The sequence below is a fragment of the Phacochoerus africanus genome, chromosome 4 (assembly GCF_016906955.1).
Source record: "Phacochoerus africanus isolate WHEZ1 chromosome 4, ROS_Pafr_v1, whole genome shotgun sequence".
NCBI classification, from domain to species: Eukaryota; Metazoa; Chordata; class Mammalia; order Artiodactyla; family Suidae; genus Phacochoerus; species Phacochoerus africanus.
This window is the reverse complement of record NC_062547.1, coordinates 39,791,854-39,815,999: the sequence shown is the minus strand read 5'-3', so window position 1 is coordinate 39,815,999 and position 24,146 is coordinate 39,791,854. Positions and strand designations below refer to the sequence as shown.

Sequence of the window (24,146 nt, the reverse complement as noted above, 5' to 3'; positions counted from 1 at the left end):
GGTAGGAGGAGCACAACTCGGTCCACAGATGCTATCTAGGTACCTCCTTAGATTGTCTTATTTTTCTCTTCTCTTGTCTCACTTTTCTTTGCCTTCTTAAATTCTCTTCTCTTCCTCTCTTGCCCTTTCCCTACCCCTTCTCCTTTCCTCCTTACCTCTCTCCCTTCCTTCTTCTCCTCTTCCCTTCCTTGCCCAGCTCCATCTTCCCTCCATCCTTCTCCCCCTCTCTCTTTCATCCCCTCCCTCTCTGTCCCCACCTTCCCACCAAAGTTCCTTGTGATAACATACTTTAAGGCACGGACATCCATGTGTTAAATCGGATAGGAAAGTGTGTTTCACTTAGCTCAAAATATTTTTTTTTTAAAAACGGAGACATTATTTTAAGCAGTTAAATTAATACAAGGGTATGTAACATCCCTAGAAAGATCAAAGATACAGCCCACAGTCCCTGGGCGGTGATACTCTACAGTGATGCGTACAGACTCTGGAGCCATGCTGCCTGCAATCCTACTCTGGCAATCTAGGTACACCTTCTGGCTATGTGACCTTAGACAATTTACTGTCCATTCCAATGCCCTGAATTTCTCATCTTTAAAGTGAAGATGAAAGTTCAAACTCTTGCTATTGTCTTTCTGCCACTGAGGTTTAGTGTCATTTTTCCATGTGTCATTGGCTTTGCACTGTGTTTTTTTGCCTTTTAAGAGTGAACCATTTCTTTGCTTGTGGAAGTAGGGGAATGAAAGAGATTGAGAGAGATTTGATAAAGGGAGATGAGAGAGGGAGAGATTATTTTATATATATATATATATTTATATGTTTTATATATATATGTATTTACTACTCAAATGAATTTATCACATCTATAGTTGTATAATGATCAATCACAGTCCAATTTCACAGGATTTCCATCCCACAACTCAAGCACATCCCGCCACACCCCAAACTGTCTCCTCCGGAGACCGTAAGTTTTTCAATATCTGTGAATCAGCATCTGTTCTGCAAAGAAGTTCAGTCTGTCCTTTTTTCAGATTCCACATGTCAGTGAAAGCGCTTGATGTTGGTGTCTCATTGTATGGCTGACTTCACTTAGCATGATAATTTCTAGGTCCATCCGTGTTGCTAAAAATGCCGGAATTTCATTCTTTTTAATGGCTGAGTAATATTACATTGTGTATATGCACCAAATCTTTGTGATCCACTCCTCTGTAGATGGGCACTTAGGTTGTTTCCATGCCTTGGCTATTGCAAATAGTGCTGCAATGAACATCGGAGTATATGTGTCTTTGCGAGACACGGCTTTCTCTGAATAGATGCACAGGAGTGGGATTGCTGGATCAAATGGTAGTTCTATGTTTAGTTTTCTGAGGCATCTCCATATTTTTTTCCACAGTGGTTGCACCAATTTACAGTCCCACTGACAGTGTAATAGGGTTCCTTTTCCTCCACACTCTCTCCAGCACTTATTGTTTGTAGACTTTTGGATGATGGCCATTCTGGCTGGTGTAAGGTGGTACCTCAGGGTGGTCTTGATTTGCATTTCTGTAATAATGAGTGATGTTGAACATCTTTTCATGTGTTTTTTTGGCCATTCATGTGTCTTCTTTGGAGAACTGTTTAGATTTTCTGCCCATTTTTTTGATGGGGTCGTTTGTTTTTTTGGTATGGAGCTGCAGAAGGTGTTTGTAAATTTTGGAGATGCATCCTTTGTCAGTTGACTTCCTTGCAAGCATTTTCTCCCATTCTGTGGGTTGCCTTTTCATTTTGTTTAGGGGTTCCTTTGCTGTGCAGAAACTTTTAAGTTTGATTAGGTCCCATTTGTTTATTTTTTTTATTGTCAATACTCTAAGAGGTGGATCTGAGAAGATGTTTATGTCAGAGAGTGTTTGGCCTCTGTTTTCCTCTAAGAGTTTGATAGTGTCTGGTCTTCTATCTAGGTCTTTAATCCATTTTTGAGTTTATTTTTGTGTATGGTGTTAGGGAGTGTTCTAATTTCATTCTTTTCCATGTGACTGTCCAGCTTTCCCAGCACCACCTATTGAATAAGCTGTCTTTACTCCATTGTGTATTCTTTCCTTCTTTGTCATAGATTAGTTGACTGTAGGTGCATGGGTTTAATTCTGGGCTTTCTATCCTGTTCCACTGATCTATATTTCTGTCTTTGTGCTGGTACCATATGGTCTTGATGATTGTTGCTTTGTAGTATAGTCTGAAGTCCGGGAGCCTGATTCCTCCAGCTCCGTTTTTCTTTTTCGGGAAGTCTTTGGCTATTCTGGGTCTTTTGTGCTTCCAAACAAACTTTAAAATATTTTGTTCGAGTTCTGTGAAAAATGTCCTTGGTAATTTGCTAGGGATTGCATTGAATCTATAGATTGCCTTAGGTAGTATAGTCGTTTCGATAATATTAACTCTTCCAATCCACGAGCATGGTATAGCTTTCCATCCATTTGTGTCCTCTTTGATTTCTTTCATCAGTGTCTTATAGTTTTCAGAGTACAGGTCTTTTGTCTCTTTAGGTAGGTTGACTCCTAGGTATTTTATTCTTTTGGATGCAATGGTAAATGGGATTGCTTCCCTAATTTCTTTTTCTGATCTTTCATTGATAGTGTATAGAAATGTCCTTGATTTCTGTGTATTAATTTTGTATCCTGTGACTTTGCCAAATTCATGGATGAGTTCTAACAGTTTTCTGGTAGCATCTTTAGGATTCTCAAGGTATGGCATCATGTCATCTGCAAATAGTGATAGTTTTACTTCTTCCTTTCCCATTTGGATTCCTTTTGTTTCTTTTACTTCTCTGATTGCTGTGACTAGGACTTCGAAAACCATGTTGAATAGTAGTGGTAAGAGCGGACATCCTTGTCTTGTTCCTGATCTCAGTGGGAATTCTTTCAGCTTTTCACCATAGAGAGTGATGTTCACTGTGGGTTTGTCATATATGGCCTTTATTATGTTGAGGTAGGTTCCCTATGCTCACTCCTGTAGGTGAGTCTCTGTGAAACTTTTACTTTCCAGTCTGTGGGGCTTCCCACCCAGGAAGTATGGGATTGCTTATATCACGTAATCGCCCTTCCTACCTCTTGATGTGGCCTCCTCTTTGTCTTCTGGAGTAGGGTATCTTTTTTAAGATTTCTGGTCCATTCGGTGAAGATTGCTCAGCCTTTTGTTGTGAATTTTATTGTTTTTAGGAGAGAAGTTGAGCTCCAGTCCTTCTATTCCACCATCTTAATCCCCAATTGAGATTGTTTTATATTTTAAGAAATATTAGAGATACCTTATTTATTTGGGGGGAAGGGATATATTTTTCCATGTATGTCTTATATTTGGCCTCTGTTGGCATTTGGTTTTTATTCTTAGATTCCATAGGCATTTCATTTTCTCCCCCCACCCCCACTTTGTGAAGAAATCAGTAATTAATAGAGAAGCATGGAACATTGGATAAAGCACTAATTCCAGAGTTGGAAGGCCTGGATTCTGTTGCCAGCTCAATGATTATCTGGGTACCTTCGGGCAAGTCAGAATTCTTCTACAGGTCTTTATTTTCTCATCTGAAAAAGGTTGTAATAATTCACATCTTGTCTACTTCACTGGCTTTTTACAAGTTCGAATCAGAGGTCATATTGTCCCTCATTTTAAAAAATACCCAGTATGACAGAGATGAAGAATATTGATAGTTTTAATATAACTACTGACTGTACAGTGCCATTGTGTTTTTATAACTCATGATTTCTGAAAAGTCAGGAGATTAAACTCTGGCAGAATTGCTCTGAATGTTATCTTACTAGCCCCTGGAGGATATGTCCAGAGCCGTGCTTTTGTGTGAATATCTTCTGGCCGTTCTCCATTTTCTGGGACAATGCCAACTCAACTGATACAGGTATCAAGGAACAGTGTGAAGGTTCAGGTTGTCTTATTAGCATTTTCTAAAATGTGTGTCTCGGAAAAAGCATCTGGAACATCTTCATTGAATCAGGAGGAAGGGGAGTGGCCCCAAAGAAACTTATTCAGAGGCAAGGTTTTTGATGAATTGTGAGGGACAGAAACACCTGAATGGTCAAAAATTTTAGGATCAGGGAGGCCTTTATTTATTTATTTATTTTTGGTTGCACCTGCAGCATGTGGAAGTTCCCAGACCCAGGATTGAACTTGCACTTCAGCAGTGTCCCTAGCTGCTACAGTGACAATGCCGGATCTTTAACCTGCTTATGAGCCACTAGGGAACTTCTAGAACTAGGGAGGTCTTCAGATGCCCTCTGGCCCAACTCACCATTTTATAGACAGGAAAAACAATGCCTAGAGAAGAAAATCCCCCAGTGTTCAAGTTAGCTAATAGAGGAAGAATTAGAGCTTGACTCTGGATTATCAGTTCTCATGCTCATGGTCCAATAGTCAGAGTGGAAACAAGATCCTTCTGGAGTCACAGAGGCCCAGGTTGCAAATGTAGGTGCTCTTCATGTTGTTTCTGATGCTGGTCCATTGCATGGTTGGGGATGAGATGCATACAGGGCTTGATAAAGAGTACAGTCTCAATGATTGTTGATTTACCTTTTCACATGTGCTCAGGGAGTGGGGGATAACGTCTTCCCCTTACTCCCCCCTTTGCCCCACCCGCTGCATCCAACCATCCCTGGGTTGCCTTTTTCTAGGAAATTCTTATGTAACAAATCTGAATAGATCACACTCTTTTATTTAGAGGATTCTTTGCATTTGCTTCTATCTTTGCTGTCTAAGCTTTCCACTTTAATTTAAGGACAATGATACCAGATTCAGCTCTGTTTGTTCTGAACTGACTTATGCAGATGGAGGCTGGCGATATGTGAAGAAGCACTATGCCACATCAGGTTTCATTTTAAAGTCCATAAGTATACCTTTTAAAAACAAAAACAAACTACTCCACTCTCCTGGGGAGGGACATAAATCTTGTGTTTTTATTATCTCAAAAGACCACCAGAAGATGGGCTCTAATATTTCAAAGATGACAAGCAATCTATATGAATGAATCACAATTTGAGCCCTATTATACTCAAGCTGATATATACTGCAGTAGGGGGTTTATAGATGTTTCTCTCACTATATTTAATAAAAGACCCAGGCCTTTCTGTCACTAGTTTCTAATCCTCTAGGAGACACTCAGTAGTCTTAAGCATCGTGAGTTAAATTTAGATCAAGGGTTAAGCTCAGAGCAGAATGCTGCTACCTGATTTGGGGTCCTGGGGCACTGGAGCCTGAAGTTTGAAAGTGTTAGGATTTAATTTAAAAGAGCCACAGAAGCAATGATGCATGGTACAGTAGTGCTTTTAGCAGAGACTGTGATATCAGAACCAATGTCACGAATAGCATTGTATAGGATCGTAGAATTTGGAGATGTGCTTGTTCCCATACACTTTGTGGCAGCATCAGCTGTGTCTAACATATTAAGAGGGTTAAAAAGTTATGGAGGGGAGTTCCATCAGTGGCTCAGTGGGTTAAGAACCCGACATAGCATCCATGAGGATGTGGGTTCAGTCCCTGGCCTAGCTCAGTGGCTTAAGGATCCAGCCTTCCTGCAAGTTTCTGCATAGGTTACAGATGCAGCTTGGATCCAGTGTTGCTATGGCTGTGGTGTAGGCCTGCAGCTGTAGCTCTGATTTGACCCCTAGCCTGGGAACTTCCATACACCACAGGTACACCACACAAAGAAAAAAAAATGTTATGGAGGTCTAGAACTGGCCCAGTGAAAACAGTGCCAACTTTGAAGTGAGACTATGATTCAAACCCAGGCTGTTATGCTTACTGACTTTATGTCTTGGGCAAGTGACCTAATAATCTCTGAGCCTCAGTTTCCTCCTCCTCATGACATGTGGATGTCTACCTCCTATAGTGAGTAGCCATGTGGCATAAATGGGGTGAAGAGATGATAAATATGGAGTACCTAGGAGTTCCCATTGTGGCGCAGTGGAAATGAATCTGACTAGGAACCATGAGGTTGCAGATTCAATGCCTGGCCTCACTCAGTGGGTTAAGGATCCCACATTGCCGTGAGCTCTGGTGTAGGTTGTAGATGTGGCTCAGATCTGAAGTGGCTGTGGCTCTGGCATAGGCCAGTGGCTATAGCTCCGATTAGACCCCTAGCCTAGGAACCTCCATGTGCCGTGGGTGTGGCCTTCAAAAAGACAAAAGACAAAAAAAAAAGAAAATAACTATGGAGTACCTAGTATGGTGTGGTACGTAGCAATGGCAGATATTTACTTATTTATTTATTTTTGCTTTTTAGGACTGTACCTGCAGCATATGAAAGTTCCCATGCTAGGGGTCAAATCAGAACTACAGCTGTCAGCCTGTGCCACAGCCACAACAACATGAGATCTGAGCCACATTTGCTACTTATACCACAGCTCGTGGCAACACCGGATCCCTGACTCACTGAGCGAGGCCAGGGATGGAACCTGTATCCTCATGGATATTAGTTGGATTCATTTCCACTGGGCTACACTGGAAACTCCCAGACAGACATTTATTAAGTATTAACCAGGTGCCAGGCTGTTTGTAGATTTCCCATATGAGATTAACAACTATTAGCCTCCTATTTATTTTTGGTTTTACCCTGTGCCTAGTGATGTGGTTTGTAATTTTTATCCATTCGTCCTTCTAGTAGCCTAATTGTGGTTCTTCTTAGAAGATCCCGCTAGACTGATCCAGACCTTTTGATTAAGCCTGGGCTTGAGTGTGTTCAGCTTCTACTTTGAGATACAGTCTTAGGCATAGCCTCTTCTTGCCTCTCATCTTTTGGTGAACATCACACGGGGAAAGACCATTGCTTCAGAGAGAAGTGCAAAGCACAGGTAAAGCACCATTACTGACGGGGCAGAGATCAGGTGGCTTTTCAGGCTTCTGGTTAAAACCCTCATTGCTTTGGGCGCACTGGATCTCTCTCTCTCTGAGCATAGTCCATCCTTTAATTGGCGAGTTCAGTTTGTTTCTTTTTCTTGTTTCTGTAATTCTTCAAACCTCTTAGGATATTTTGTCTGGCAACCAAGAGCATTTGTTTCAGGTTCATTTTTAAAATCTCTGCCATTCACCGTTTCTCAAGATTTTCTCAGGATATCCCAGGTCTCTGAAGATGTTCATTCTCCTTGGATTCTCTGCATAATCACATGTACTTTTGAGGCATTCTTAGGTCCTATTGTAGTTGTCTGCAGGGTGGTACCCTTCCCTGAGGTTGGAAAGGCAGTCTGTCTTAGGCAAGTATGTTGCCACCCCGAATCCTGAAACCAAGGGAGGTGTCAATTCCTTCCTTTCTTCTAATCTCTTATCTCAAAGGATCCAACTGGATGACTCTACACACTTTCCTTTCTTTCTCCCCTCCCCCTCATTTATACTGGAAGTGATTTTTATATCTGGCACTTACATGATTGAAGATCAGAAACAAAGATAAGATTGTGACAGTTTAATTTTCTGGTACATTTGTCAACTTTTCTGCTTTATTTTAGTTCTGTCTTTTTCTGGAGCGGCACCAGGAAGTTACTAGGTATGCAAGGGCTGGAAGTTCTAATGGTATGAATTGAAAACAAACCAACTTCAAGACCCATGAGTAGAGCAGCAGGGACATGTGGCCGTGATGTCCTGGGTGGCTCAAAGAGGGCGAGGCTTAGATACAGCTCTGTGAGAAATTCTCACTGGGTTTTTCTAACATCCCAGGGTCTGTTTTTTTTTTTTTTTTTTTGAAAATATTTTTATTCTGGGCCTTGACATCTTATGAAACAAGGAGATAGCTTGGCTGTTTGAATCAAAAGAAGCTTGTTATGGCTAAGTAACTCTTTCAGGTCTAGATGAGGCAGATGCTGCACAGCGGTTATCCAGGATTGAGGAAAAAAAGCCAGGAGTTTCCCTCTGAGAGGGTCCACAATAGAGAATCATTCATTGCCAAGAGCAACCTGGTTGGCAGAGGTAGCCCATGGGCTTAAGATTGAATGTCCTCTGAGGCACGTCCTGACTAGTTTCTCATCTTAAAGAGTGGCTGGGCATCCTAGCAGTGTAGGATGAGTTCAGGGTGGATGCATCTCTATGAATAAAATACCAGTAGCATTTGGCCTTCAGCTTGCCCTCTCCCATCCATTCTTGTCACTATAGCCAAGTGCTTTTTAAAAACAGAAATGGGACGGTGTCACCACTGTGATTAAAAGCCCAGCATCCTTTACGTGGCCTTCAAGGCCCAGCAGGATCTGGCCCAAACTTATCTTTCCAATTTCTCTTCAAACAAGCAAAATTCCTTCCTCTAACAAATCCTTCTCAAACATTCTTCTCTACCTGGTACGTTACTCCTCTCCCCTTTAATGGTTTCAGTTTTATTTCAGGCCTTGGATGAAACATCACTTCCACAGGGAATCCTTCTCTGAACCTCTCAGACGAGGTCAAATCCCCATTAAATGATCTCACATTCCTGGTAGAACTTACAAGTTTTTGCTCAGTGTCTTGCTAGGCTCTGAGGACCATAGTGGTGTTTTGTTCATCACTCTGCCTCAGGGCTTAGTAGAGGGCTAATACATGTTCTTTGAATGGACAGACTAGATGGTCCTCTCCCTTTCCCAGCTCTGCAGAGACAAAAAGTTTAGCCTCTGTAGTTTCCCTTCTGATTTCTCAGCTACATTCTCTAAGCTGAAATTCTGTTCCTCTTTCAAGATCAAGTTTAATGATCTCCTTTGACATGCCTCTCATGGTCCTCCTCTGTTACTGGTCAGGGTAGGCTCAATGGCTTAAACTAACAAAAGCATACTTCCAGGTCATGCAGCATGTCCATCATGCTGGTCTGGTGGCCTGCTCCTTACTCCAGGACCCAGGATCAAAGACCTTCCGTCTGTGTGCTTCCATAATTTCCAAGAAAGGAAGAAGGAAATGTGTTAAGCCAGATTCTGGTCCCTAATCTTTCCACCTGGAGGTAGTCTGCTTCTGCTCAGACTTCATGCTCTGTCGTAGAGCCATGCTTAGCTTTGAAGAAGAGGACAGAAAGGACAATTGTGTTACATGCCCAGAAGGAAGAAAACTGGTGACCCTGGATGAACAATACTAATGCCAGCTAGCCACTTTCCATACCTGGTTTTTCTTGGTGTTCCCAACCTCTCACTCATAATGATCTGTTTTTCCGCTCTCACATAGTCATACGAAAGACCTTGTAATCAGCAATCACTAAATCACCTCCAAAATCTTAATGTCAAGTACATTACTCTATAACTCTATCTCCTAGCTTTCCAGCTCACTCACTCCAGTACCCTCACTGTAATAATTCCTCTCCATTAGGATTCCTGTTGCAGTTAGGGTTCCCTAGGAAGCAAACTTTGAGATGAAGACTGATGAGATGGATACTGGCATGTGGGAAGTTTATTAAGGAGTGCTGTAGGGGTGAATACCTGGGGGCACAGGAAGGTACAGGATTGGGCAGAGGAAGTAGTCAGCTCCATCTCATTGAGTTCTCTGAACCTGAGAGAGTCCTTTACAAGTATCCTGAGTTGGGATAAAGGAGAACCAGCCTTCACTGAAGGTTGCCCTCAAGATGAGAGTGTAACTAAGGGTCAGGCAGCTTGCTTTAGGCCAGGACAGTTTTCCTAAAAGGCTGATAGCTGGAGATCATTAGCAGACAGTCCTTTTGGAGGCAGGGGGAATAAACACTTTAGTTCTAGAGAGATATCTGGACAGCACAGATCCACCATAATGTCCAGTCCATTTCAACTGTTACCCTCCCCTCTTCGTGTCCTCTCTCCTGTCCTTAATAGCTGAGGTTCCTTGGCACCTCATTATCAGCAGCTCTTTCCTGATAACCCCAGTTCCCTTGTTTCTCTTTTTACCCATCCTATTTGTCTACAAACTCATCTCTGGTTACACCTAACTTTCCACGTATCTGTAACTACCCTGAATATCTAATGAGATTGGAAAAAAAAAAATCACATGGGAGTGCTGACTGCTCTCACTTAACATTTATGGCCACAAGTCACATAAGCATTGTCAGTCACCTGCTATACTCCCTGGTAAATTCTCTTTCCTTCTTTCCCTAATGACCGTTTCATACCTTCTCCCCTTTCCTTAAACATCCAATACATCTTTCCTTTTCTAATTCATGGATGTTACTCTCTCTTCTCATTGCACTGAGAAAATAAAAACAAGCGAAGGAGAACTACTTCATCTTCCTACCACCAGATATGCCAACTTATCTTCACCTCTTCCCTTTTCTCTTGGATTCAGTCTCCTTGTAAAAATGACTTACTCCATCTGTGGACTGGAAATCAACTTCTTTTGCCCCCTCTTAGGACTTTGCTCTTGCAAAGATCTGTTCTCCTCTACCATCAATTTTCTTCACTGGTGTTGAGTCACTCCCAACAACATGTAAACATGCTCTGACCTTTTCTGTCGCAAGAGAATCTTTCTCAAGACTCTTAACGGCATCGTCTCTCTAGAGCTACTGCTTCAATTTTTCTTCTCTTTATGGTGAAATAACTCAACAATTTGCCTTGCCTTTCTGTACCCTTCATCATTCATTTCTTGCATTGACTCCAGTCAGGCTTTGCCCTGCCACGTTCCTGAAACCACGCTTATCAGGTCAGGTCAGTGGTGAACTTCTTGCAAAATCTCATGATTAATTCTGTCTCTGTCTTATTCGACTTCCTCAGCATCAGGTGACAAAACTGACCTTTCTGGAAACACTTTTCCCCTTGACTTTCCTTATACACACTCTTCTGTAAAGCAAAGGCTTCAATGATGTAAGGAACCAACTCGTTTAAGAATTCCAATGCCATGGGAGTTTCTGCTGTGGCTTAGCAGGTTAAGAACCTGAATAGTATCCATGAGGATGCAGGTTCCATCCCTGGTCTCACTCAGTGGGTTAAGGATCTGGTGTTGTTGCGGCTGTGGTATAGGCCTGTAGCTCTGATTAAATCTCTAGCCCGGGAACATTCTTATGCCCCAGTGTAGCAATAAAAAAAAAAAAAAGAAAAGAAAAGAAAAGAAAAAGGATTTCTAATGCCTTGACTGCCAGAAAGCTCTGAAATACACAAAGTTATTTGTCCTACCTTAGATTCCTGGGAGAGTCCCCTCCATACTCAGGTTTGATGTAATCTTGTTACATAGCTTTTATATTCCTGTATTCCATTTGTCTTGGGGCACATGATATTGGGCAGGTAGAACACTGCTGATTGCCTGAATTATTTCACTAATTTCTGGTGTTTGTTTCTTGTATTTATGAAAGTCTTGCTAACTATGAGTCTTCTTTTAGGGCCTCAATCACCCCATATTTCATTTATAGGCTGATGGATCTTTAGCACTGAAAGGAATCTGATGTTGTTTTGGGGTCCGTTATTGGGAACTAAATCCATCTATTTTTAAAGTAAGATAAGTGAGTTTCCTAGTGATTCAATATAGCTGTTTTTATCTAGAGTTTCTGGACTAAAGGAGTATTAGGATTTCAATAATCACTAAAATAATCCTAATAATATTTGACTAGTTCTTTCTTTCATGAAGTAAATCATAGTAAGAGTTTGACTTCTAAATTCAAATCCTGGGTATAAATTATCCAGTAGGATTATGTAGTGCCATTTAATTTCTTTAAGCCTCAATTTTCTAGACTTTAAAATGAGGGTAGTACTATACTTCACTTATTAAATTGTATATAGATTAAATTAGATGGTGCATTTAAAGATTTAAAGCAGTAGGTTCTGAAATGACCCTTATGACCAAATGATGAGGATTCTGGGACTCAGAGTGGTTAAATGCAAGTAATCTGCTAGTAACTCTCAGCACTGGAGCTAGAACTCATGTTTTTTATTTTGGATTCCCATGATGTGTTTATATTCTTCCCTGTCCCTGGCTGTCACACATTAGCAGTCTGAGTAAAATGAACATAAAGCCAGCTTTGAAAACATCAGCTCCAGAAAAGACTAAACTCTGTCCTTAAGGTTGTAGGTCATTTAAATTCTTACCATGGACTTTTTAAGGGATGGCAGGTGATGCTCTGACCTCCATTCCAAAGTGAAAAGGGTCTTTTTGTTGAATCAGCCTTTTTTTCCTATCACATGGGATGCATCCCCAGGTCACAGCATGAAAGACATGAATTTGCATTAGACAACAGCTGCTGTCTGTATTCAGAGTACAACATGGGGAAAAAGTGGCTACACCATCATTTTGTAACAGATGGATTAAAGCATGTCTTAGTAAGAAAAACAAGCAGAGAAGGGCTGGATTTCCTTGATCTCTCTGATAAAAGCAACAGCAGGTACAGTGGACACTTCATAAATATTAATGGATATCAGTGCCTGGACACAGAGCTCCTTGGTTTTGGACATTTAAATCAAGTGTCCTCCTTGGGGAGAGATTAATAACGATGGATTCAGTCTTCATACTTACTTCATACAGTGGGCTCTTCACTGTGGTGCTTTACCATGCATCTTTCTAGGAAGATTTTCACTCAAGATGGGATCTGATGCACCAGCTGAATTGGTGCTTAAGCTTTTGTGTTTAATGCATATTGCTATTTCTCTCGGCTCCAGTGGGCATTTGCCTTTTCTCATTTCATGATTAGATGATTACATTCTGGTTCAATCATTTGACTAACTGCGATACTGCTTTTTTTCCCTTCAGATATTGATGAGTGTGCAGCTAAGATGCATTATTGTCATGCCAACACCGTGTGTGTCAATCTGCCCGGGTTATATCGCTGTGACTGTGTCCCAGGATACATTCGTGTGGATGACTTCTCTTGTACAGGTGAGCGTTTAGAAGCAATGTTGCCTTTCTGATTCAATCTTTCTGTGCACTGTAACTGTGTGTTGTTACATTTAGCTCCAAGTATACTAGGTATTTTTTTTTTTCTTTTTGGGTGCACCTGTGGCATGCAGAGTTCCCAGACTATGGATCAAACCCACACCATGGCAGCAACCTGAGCCACTGCGTGATAATGCCAGATCCCTAACCTGCTGAGCCACAGGGGAATCCCCACAAGGTATTATTTTTAGCTAACTAGTTCTTTTCATGAGTTATTTTACCATTAACTTTTTATAACAAAGTGATAATAAAAGATTTTGTCTGCGTGATTTATTTCCACTTGCAGTGTTTCCCTCTCTGTGTGTGCATGCATGAATGGGTGTAGAATTTGAAGTCCACATTGCCTATGGTAACACTGAAGGACTTAGAGACATCAGTGCCAAAAAGAGAAAGAATCGAACTCTTTTCCTTACATTAGGATGAAATATTTTTGTATATGAGAAAATGTACATTGTTCTTATTGGGGAAAAACAGAGGTTGAATTTAAAGTGGGAGCAAGGGTACCTGGCAGGCAGGGATTGGGTATTTGGAGGTCAGTCAAGACTTTTTATTGATGTATGGCTTATGGTCAGTTTTCTCCCTCAACTTTCATTATTACTGGGCTGTCAGCACTCAGCTGGAACTCCAGGGGTTGTGGTTGATGCCTCTGTGTGAGTAGTGCTGGCTTGGTGGGCATTTGGTCTGGGTTCCATTATCATTCAAATCATGAATATAGACATGAGCATAATGGGTTAAAGATTCTGAGTCTTTCTTCTCTTGGATTAAATGTCTTAATTTAAAAAAAAAATTTTTTTTGTCTTTTTGCCTTTTCGAGGGCCACTCCTGTGGCATATGGAGATTCTCAGGCTAGGGGTCCAATTGGAGCTATAGCTGCTGGCCTACGCCAGGGCCACAGCAATGAGGGATCCGAGCCTTGTCTGCAACCTACACTATAGCTCACGGAAACTCGGGATCCTTTACCCACTGAGCAAGGCCAGGGATCAAACCCGAAACCTCATGGTTCCTAGTAGAATTCGTTAACCACTGAGCCACCACAGGAACTCCTTGGATTAAATATCTTTAAATGCCTAATCTGTAACCTGTAAGAAAGGGGCTCCTTGAATACCAGATTTGTCCTGTTGTGTATTTATCTGATTCTTGCATCTTTCTCTTTGTCCTAATGACACTGGCATATAAAAATGAATTCTTCACTCAGAAAGGAATGCTACTCTTTCTCTCCCTCCTTTTCTCCCAGCCTGCCTCTCTCTCTCTTTCTTTCCTTTTATGGCCATAGTATATGGGAGGTCCTGGGCCAGGGATTGGATCTGAGCCATAGCTGCAAACATTGCCATAGCTGCAGCAACATGGGATACTTTAACCCACTGTGCAACCAGGGATTGAACCTGCACCTCCACAGTGACCCAAGCCACTGCAGTCAAACTCCTAACCCTCTGTGACACAGCAGGAACTCCCCATTCTTTTCTTAATAAATTTTATTTTGAATGGCCTTCTCAGAAGTGCAAAAATTGGTAAAAGTTAGAGAAGTGTGTTGATATATGTGCAAATACCTTTGCCATTAATTGTATATTTATAAGTTATTGTTCTCTGGCTAAAGACTGGCAATCTCAGATTGATGCAAATTTCTGATTGTCGCAGTAGGTCAGATCTCACTTATCTTTTATATATTGTAACAAAATTCCTAGATAAAAAAGAGACATTTCTTAAACAGCATGCTGAGAGCTAAAAATTTTAAGGGGGCAGAACTCTTTTGAATCTGAAAATAAACACAATCTAAAATTCTGGAATGTTATAGATGACTTATTACTCTGTTCTTAATGGTCTATCCTAACATGAGACAAAAGTAATAAACCGCCTCCCAACACAGCTGCACCATATCTTGCAACTTAGACATAATTAAGGTGATGCCGTGCGGAAAGGCCTTGTTGAAATAACATCAGAATACACAAAGCCCCTGCTCTTATTTTTTTCACTGAAGGAGGAAGACAAGAGCTGGTGCTTGAAAGTCTTTTGAGGACAGGTGCTCTGCCTGGTGATTTATACATATGGAGCAAAATGGGAAATGTGTTATTGTAAGAACTAGCTCCAGAGTTGCAGTTAGAAAGAGGACTGTGTTGTTTGGATTAAAAGGCAAGGGTGTGGGTCTCAGTGGGTACCCCTTCCAAGAAAAGAGTTAAGTAGTTCTGCAGGAAAAAAAATCTATACTCACGTGTTTTGTTTTGTTGGTGTATTTTGTCTGAAAGAAAATAGAAAAGTTAGAATAAGAGAGAGAGAGAGAGAGGTGTTCCCACTGTGATGCAACGGAATGGGAGGCATCTCTAGAGCACTGGGATGAGGGTTCAATCCTGGCCCAGCATAGTGGTAATCTGGCATTGCAATAGCTGCACTTGTCCTGGGAACTCCATGCCATGGGGCAGCCAAAAATGATAAAGAGAGAAAGAGAAAGAGAGAAAGAGAAAGAGAAAGAGAGAAAGAGAAAGAGGGAAGAGAGAGAAACCAGCCAGAGAGCACAAGACTTGCCACTGCAGAGGACAGGGGCTGGTGAAAGGATGGCTGAAAGTACTTTTAAAGATTGGAATATTTAATGTGAAGTGTTTTTTTTTTGTTTTTTTTTTTTTTAGTTATTATTGTTTTGTTGTATAGTATGCAATCCGTGTCTTCTTCATGACCCTCCAACCTTCAGCAAAATCTCCCCTCTTGAAAGCTGGGTGAGACTCTCCCTCCTCCCACCCCACTGGAGTACAAGTTAACATGGGGGCAACAGGAGTGATACAGTGTATATAAGACTTCGTGACCTGCAGGAGGCAGAGGAAACCATTCCTTGCCTTTCTCTGCCCTGCAAAATGCACTTAAACAGACATCCATGTGTCACAGTCACCGCAGCCTCCTCTTGGGAGTGTCAGAAATCTTGATGAGGGCTTTGGACTTCCCCTGTAGGTCATGGAATAGGAATACGATCTTTTTCTTTAAAAAAAAAAAAAAAATCTTCCATTGATCCTCGATTCCTTCTCATCTGACTGCACATTTTTCTGCTTTTGTTCACAGCAAACCTCTTCGTTGACTTGCCTGGGGTTGTTTTTTTTTCACTTACCTCACTTACCCTCTTCAACCCCTCCCACTAAGGCTTCTATACTCATCATTTATAAAGTATAATTATCAAGGTCAACCCTGAACTCCATTTTGCTAAATTGAGTCTCCTTATCATCTGTGACCTCTCAGCAGCATTTACTAGAGCTGACTACATCCTCCTCTTCTGTTTTATTTTTATTTTTTTCTCTTTCAGCCACAAATTGCAACGTAATGGAAGTTCCCAGGCCAGGGATTGAACCCATGCCACAGCAGGGATTTGAGTTACCAAAGTGACAATGCCAGATCCTTAACCACTAGGCTACTAAGGAACTCTTGAGACACTGTATTTCCTGATTTTTCTTGTGTTTCTCTGACTACTCCTGCCCAGTGTAGCTACCTATTTATTCTTCTTCTGCTGATATTTTAAAGATTAGAGTAATGTAGAGCTCTTCCCTGGACCATTTTCTCCTGTTTATCTATATAATCTTTTTATTTTATTATTTTTAGTTTTTTTTCTTTCTTTTTTTGGCCTTTTTTAGGGCAGCACCCATGGCATATGGAAGTTCCCAGGCTAGGGGTCGAATCGGAGCTACAGCTGCCAACTTACACTACAGCCACAGCAACTCTGGATCTGAGCCACATCTGTGACCTACACCACAGCTCATGGCAACATCAGATCCTTTAACCCACTGAGCGAGGCCAGGGATCAAACCCATATCCTCATGGATGCTAGTTGGATTTTTTTCTGCTGTGCCACAATGGGAACTCCTTTATGATCTTTTTCAATACCTTCATTCCATATTATGACTTTATAGCATTTCTATGTCATTAACTCCTAAATTACTACCCAGTTACAATCTTTCTCGAGAGCTTCTAAATCATATATTCAATGTGACATCAATACATAGGTGTTTAATAGGCATTTCATACTAACATGCATGAGAAATAACTTGATTTCGTTCCACCTCTGCAAACCTCCTCTTCCCATTTCCTGCATCTCAGCAAATGAAAGCACTGGATTTTCAAGCCACAAAGCTGTGGGAAATACTGGGTTTCTTTCCTTCCCTCATCCCTCCACTTTGTACAGCAGACCTGTTGACTCTACCCTTCATACCCTGTCCTAAGTCTGTCCACTTTTGTGCATACATATGCCTGACTACCAAACTGCCAGATTTCCACAGTGGCCACCATTCTGGACCTGCTGCCCCAGGCTTGCTCTACTAACTAGCTCTTCACAGAGCAATGGGAGCAAGCTTTTAAAAAAAGGAACCCCATAGACCTGTCCAGAGCTCTCACATAGTTTTCCATTATGCAGAAAATCAAATCCATTCTCCTTAGTTTGTTATAAAACCCTATATGACTTTCCTCCTTTCTGCCTCTCTGACTTTATCTTGTACCATTTCCTTCCTTGTCCCTTAGGAGATGGCCACCCAAACTTTTGCCTTTTCTTTTATTCACCAAGCTTGTTCTGCCTTAGAACCTTTGCGTGAACTCTTGCTCCTTCTTAGAGGTCTTTTCTTCTTGATATCTGCATCACTGGCTTTCTTGGCATTTAGATTTCAGCCTAAAAATGATCAGCTCAGAGAGGCATTCTCTGATTCATGCCATTAGCTCCCCCCCCCACTTTTTTGGTCATATCACCTAATTTTAATTCTCTGAATATTACTTATCACCATCGGATTTTCTGCTTTTAAATGTGATTTTAAAAATTTATCTCTTTCTATTAGAATGTAAGCTCTAAGAGCAGAGACTTTTTCTCTTTTATTCGCTACTCTATCTTGGCTGTTTCAAACATAGTCTGGCACAGAGCTTTGCTCAATAAGTATTGAATGAGGAAATGAATAAAATTACTTCACCATGGGCTAATGTTTTTCTTCTCTAAATCTCATCTATAAATTACTGCTCATATCTTTCATACCTATAGGTTATTGTGAACACCATCAAATAATACATGCGGAAGTATTTATCAAGACCCTCATATTAGTCAGGTTAGGATGTTCTGCAGTAGCAACTCTAAATATGAATGACTTAAAATAATCAGGTTTTATTTGTTGCTCATATAATATGTCTTTCACTGGTCACTGAGTGGTGCTCTGCTCATCATAACTACTTTAGGATTTAAGCTGATGGAACAGTCACTGTTGTGAACATTGCTGGTCACTGAGACAGAAGAAAAGAGAGCTTGGAAGGTCTTGTATCAGCTATTAAATATTCTGGCCATGGAGTGACATGTATCCCTTTAAGTGACAGCTCATTGACTATAACTAGTTATCAGTCCTCAAGCAGCTCTAAGGTGACGAGGAGATGCAGTTCTGCCATGTTAGCCTAGAATTTTTGAGAACTAGACATGTTTGTTAAATGGTTCTAACAAATACCATAGTGACAGACACTTAATAGGTTCTTAAATTTTATTTCCTTTGACAGGAAGAGCTCTTGATTACAGCAACTGTATTTTCTGGTAGCAATTTGCAATGTGATGGGGAGGTCATCTCAAAAAACAAGGATGATCTTGAGCACTTGTACTATGATGGAAGTTCAAGTAAAATGCAATAGGAAAAGAGCACTTGATTGTTTGGAGGGAGCGTTTGGAACATTTTTTCAAGCCAAGAGGACCTGTTGGAGTTGACCAAGGCATGTTAGCATGCTTGTAGAGTAGACATTTACAGCCAGGAATATGGATGGGAATGAGGAAAGCTAAGAGACCAGCATTCTCCCTGATGGTCATTTCTCCTTTAGATCAGATTCAGGGGCTTCCAGTACTTACCTTCATAGTAAGCTGGAACTCTGCCATTTATGTTGGTGTCTTGAAAATAAGCCTGCCAGGCCAAATGTGCTCCTTACTCTCCAAGACAGATGCAGGTCCCCACCTCTAGTCTCTGTCATTTCTTTATTGTCAAAGAGGACTTCTTCCCCCAGATAGTTATTAGCCTGTGTAATAAATAAGGTGTGTAATAGATACCTCTTCAGATACTCTGTTTCCAGAGGAAATTTTCTAGGAGATATTGACAGGCCTGAAGGCATCCTTTTGTTTGCCATGAGTTCCTGATGCAGTATTTCTCATTATTGATATTCTTATTTCCAAGCATCTTTTTAGTCTCTGTCCCAGATCAATATGTATCTGCTGCTACTGTTCCATTGGTGTTCCGAGCATATCCCGGTCCTTTTTTTTTTTTCACTTTGTTATTTTCTCTTGTGCTAATAATTTATTTTATTTTATTTACACAGAAGGATCTCATTGCTAATCCATTCTGTATATTAGATTCCAGTTGTAAGTGATAACATACTGTATTTGTCTTTGTCTTTCTGACTTGCTTCTCTCAGTATGAGAGTCTCTAGTTCCATCCATGTTATACAACCCAACAGCAAAAAAGCCAACAACCCAATGGAAAAACAGGAAAAAGACCTGAATAGACATTTCTCCAAGGAAGATATTCAGATGGCCAACAAGCACATGAAAAAATGCTCAACATCCCTGATTATTAGAGAAATGCAAATCAAAACTACCAGGAGATGCCACCTCATACCAGTCAGAATGGCCATCATTAATAGGTCCACAAAGAACAAATGCTGGAGTGGGTGTGGAGAAAAGGGAACCATTCTTCACTCTTGGTGGGAATGTAAGCTGGTACAACCACTATGGAGAACAACAGTATGGAGGTACCTTAGAAAACTATACGTAGAACTACCATATGACTTAGAAATTCAACTCTTGGGCATATATCCAGACAAAACTTTCCTTGAAAAAGACACATGCACCTGCATGTTCATTGCAGCTCTATTCACAATAGCCAAGACCTGGAAACAACTCAAATGTCCATCCGACAGATAATTAGGATGACGTCATTCATATATATAATTTATTTTATTTATTTATTTATTTTTTTAGGGTAAGATATAGAGACTGACTTTATTTTTTTAATACATTTTTTTCTACTGTACAGGATGGTGACCCCGTTACATATACATGTATACATTCTTTTTTCTCACACTATCATGCTCCATAATAAGTGACTAGATATAGTTCCCAGTGCTACACAGAAGGATCTAATTGCTAATCCATTCTAAAGGCAATAGTTTACATCTATTAACCCCAAGCTCCCAATCCATCCCACTCTCTCTCCCTTCTTCCCCTTGGCAACCACAAGTCTATTCTCCAAGTCCATGATTTTCATCTCTGTGGAAAGATGCATTTGTGCTGTATATTAAATTCCAGTTGTAAGTGATAACATTTTGTATTTGTCTTTGTCTTTCTGACTTGCTTCTCTCAGTATAAGAGTCTCTAGTTCCATCCATGTTGCTGCAAATGGCATTATTTTGTTCTTTTTTATGGCTGAGTAGTATTCCATTGGGTTGTTGGCTTTTCTGCTGTTGGGTTGTATAAGTTGCTTGTATATTTTAGAGGTTAAGCCCTTGTCAGTTGCATCATCTGAAACTATTTTCTCCCATTCTGTAAGTTGTCTTTTTTTTTGGGGGGGGTTTCCTTTGCTGTGCCAAATCTTGTCAGTTTGGTTAGGTCCCATAGGTTTATTTTTGCTTTTATTTCTGTTGCTTTGGGAGACTGACCTGAGAAAGCATTTGTGAGGTTGATGTCAGAGAATGTTTTGCCAATGTTCTCTTCCAGGAGTTTGATGGTGTGTTGTTTTATATTTGTCTTTAATCCATTTTGAGTTTATTTTTGAATGGTATGAGTGTGTGTTCTTCTTTCATTGATTTGCATGGAGCTGTCCAGGTTTCCCAGTAATACTTACTGAAAAGACTGTCTTTTTTCCATGTTATGTTCTTGTCTCCCTTGTCAAAGATTAATTGACCATAGGTGTCTGGATTTATTTCTGGGTTCTCTATTCTGTTCCATTGGTCTGTCTGTCTGTTTTGGTACCAGTACCACACTGTCTTGATGACTGTGGCTTTGTAATATTGCCTGAAGTCTGGGAGAGTTATGCCTCCTGCTTGGTTTTTGTTCCTCAGAATTGCTTTAGCAATTCTTTTGTCTTTTGTGGTTCCACATAAATTTTTTGATTGGTTATTCTAGTTCTGTGAAAAATTTGATGGGTAATTTGAAAGGGATTGCATTGCTTTGGGTATTATGGCCATTTTTTACAATATTAATTTTTCCAACCTAGGAGCATGGGATATCTTTCCATTTCTTTACATCTTCTTTAATTTCCTTGATTAATGTTTTATAGTTCTGAGCATATGTCTTTTACCTCCTCAGTCAGGTGTATTCCCAGGTATTTGATTTTTGGGGGTGCAATTTTAAAATGTATTTTTGTATTCCTTTTCTAATATTTCATTGTTAGCATATAGAAATGCGACTGATTTCTGAATGTTAATCTTATATCCTGCTACTTAGCTGAATTTGTTGATCAGTTCAAGTAGTTTTTGGGTTGAGTCCTTAGGGTTTTCTGTATATAGTATCATGTCATCTGCATACAGTGACAGTTATACCTCTTCCTATTTGGATGCCTTTAATTTCTTTTGTTTTGTCTGATTGCTGTGGCTAGGACTTCCAGTACTATGTTGAATAGCAGTGGTGAGAGTGGGCATCCTTTTCTTGTTCCAGATTTTAGTGGGAAGGCTTTCAGATTTTCTCCATTGAGTATTATATTTGCTGTGGGTTTGTTATAAATGACTTTGATCATGTTAAGGAATGTTCCCTGTATACCCACGTTGGTAAGAGTTTTGATCATGAATGTATGTTGGACCTTGTCAAATGCTTTTTCTTCATCTATTGAGATGATCATGTGGTTTTTGACTTTTCTTTTGTTAATGTGGTATATGACATTGATTGATTTGCATATGTTGAACCGTCATTGTGAACCTGGGATGAATCCCATCTGGTCGTGGTATAGGATCTTTTTTATATATTGTTGGATTCGGTTGGCTAAAATTTTTTTCAGAATTTTCACGTCTGTATTCATCAAAGATATTTGGCCTATAGTTTTCTTTTTTGGTGTTATCTTTGTCTGGTTTTGGAATTAGGGTGATGGCAGTGTCATCAAATGTCTTTTGGAGAGTTAGTTGTCCTATTGAAAATCTCCATTCAACCCAAAATTAGTGAACCTATAATTAAAGAAGATATATCTGCTTTGGTGAGATATTGATGTATGGAATGCTTGATTTACTTATTCATTCACTCATTTATTTATTCATTCACTCATTATTTCATTTTTGTGTCCAGTATACAATTAATATTTGCCATCAGTGTTAGGAATTTTGGCCAAAGAGATTAGTGACAAATGACCTCTTTGCCTAGGGAGTTCATGATTAGTGAGACAACATCTTCAATTGAGAAAACTCAAATGTTCATTCACTATCAAAAATATTCCAAGTTACCAGAAAGACTTTGTAGAATTTAGATAATTATTGGATATTTCACATCCTGTCCTGTTGGCCCTTGACAAGTTCTGAAGAAGGAACCCCCGATTGCCTTTACCAATTGCATGCTGTAACAACAGTGCTTTCAGAAAGGCTGCACCAGGAACTGCCAACCCCAAGCATGATGCTAGAGGGGAAAGACAATATATCAAACAGAAAAATGTTACCACTTTCCTAGTTTTTGTGTGTGTGTGTGTGTGTGTGTGTGTGAAAGAAGTGAAAAAAATCATATCTCATGGGATAATAAAGCTATGAGGATTCAACATAGAGAATAAATATCTGGAACCTTAAAATATGCTATAACTTAATTATTACATGGGGCTGGGTTCCAAGACATAACTCTGTGTTTTATATGAGGTGCCATTCCTTTTTTTGTAGGGAAGTTTCTGTTGGTGAAATAAAAAATATCTGACCTTTGACAATGGAGTTTGTGGCCTTGGAATTTGTGTGTGACTCTAAATCACTTTCTGTCCTGCAAGAGATCCCTGAGTTGCCCTTCTGCTTTTATGAATTCCATGTCTAAAACTGAGGTTGAGGAGGGCTTTTCTTTTCCCTGGACCCTTTGATTTTTGAAATGGTCAACCTGTTCGATTTATTGGTCTCTGGCTCTCATTTATTCCCCAGATAAACTCCCTGTATTTAGGTTGTTTGATAAGATGTTATCATTGGTTACCCAGGCAGCTTTAAAGGAGGTACTTGTGATTTATGATAAAAACATGCAGTGAGAAGATAGGTACTTGGCAGTAGTGGGTAAACATTCATTCTTATGCCAGAAACTTTCCATGAGGGTAAGAAATAAAGGAAATGAGTGTTAGAATGAATATCACAAGTGACTTCCATTTCCTTAGTAAAATAATTTTTTTTTATATTGGCTTGGAAGAAAGCTTGAAGGAAGTATGTGTTTGAAATCAAATAAGCTTAGTAAAATTAGGTATAATAGTCTACTAATTTATTATTATTATCATTATTGTTATTATTAACCACGTCTGCGTCATGCTGAAGTTGCTGAGTCAGGGATCGAACCCACACCACAGCAGCAACCCAAGCCATGGTAGTGACAATGCTGGATCCTTAACCCATCGAGCCACCAGGGAATGCTGATAGTCTATTAATTTAATGGTTTAAATTAATTACCATATAATGGAACAGGTTAGACAACAGTTTAAAAGATGTAAAAGTTAGAAATTTTAGATAAGTTCTCTGGAAAATATTTCCCTACTAAGGCTGATGAAATACAGAACGTTTTACAGGTGAGATACCTGATATTTTCTCATTGCGCAGAGACATTTGACATGGAGGTAAAGTGGAAAATCCTCCACCTTGAGCACAGTAGTAAATTACACACTGGTTATCCTTATGTTTCAAGCACATAGCTGCATTTTCTCTTGCTTACTTTTGACTCTTTGGCATCGTAAAAGGAACGAGTTACTAATTACTTGGCTCCCAGTCTCAGAAGAGGTGATACAGATAAAAGAATAAAATTCCAGTCATGGACTTCTGGACTACTTTCACTTTAGCGGAAAATACTCTGCCAAGTGCCTTAGAATGCAACATTTTTTTTTAAATTAAAGGTAATAGACTACATTTATTGAATGAGCAAAGTCGAAATAAAACTTGTACCTTTGGGTACTCTAAAACCCAATTAACAGCTCTGATGTTCTTTGTGAGACATTTGCCTTTTGTTTTGATTTGTTTGGCTGGTATATTTTTTTTTCTTTCCTTTATTTAAACAGACAGTTGACTTGAGGAGGGATGTGAAATTACCAAAGCAGGATTCCAGAATGTTAACCTGTGAGGGCAGAGGTTCTCAATCCTCATCTCAGGTTATAATCACTTAGGACATGAGTTTTTAAAAAGTCAGTACCTGGGATGTACCCCCTTGATATTTTGATTTCATTTGATATCAGGTTGTGGCCTGGCTTCAG

The 24,146-nt window shown here is 40.0% G+C and overlaps 1 protein-coding gene across 2 annotated transcripts in view; it reads left to right on the top strand.

Annotated features, from left to right (window-relative positions):
• The window catches only part of NELL1 (neural EGFL like 1), a 936,230-nt gene that overhangs the window by 434,106 nt on the left and 477,978 nt on the right, over nucleotides 1–24,146 (top strand). For both annotated transcript variants that reach the window (XM_047776133.1, XM_047776134.1), the window contains exon 13: nucleotides 12,598–12,723. In XM_047776133.1, the coding sequence (XP_047632089.1) occupies nucleotides 12,598–12,723 (126 nt within the window). The remainder of the gene's footprint in view (nucleotides 1–12,597; nucleotides 12,724–24,146) is intronic.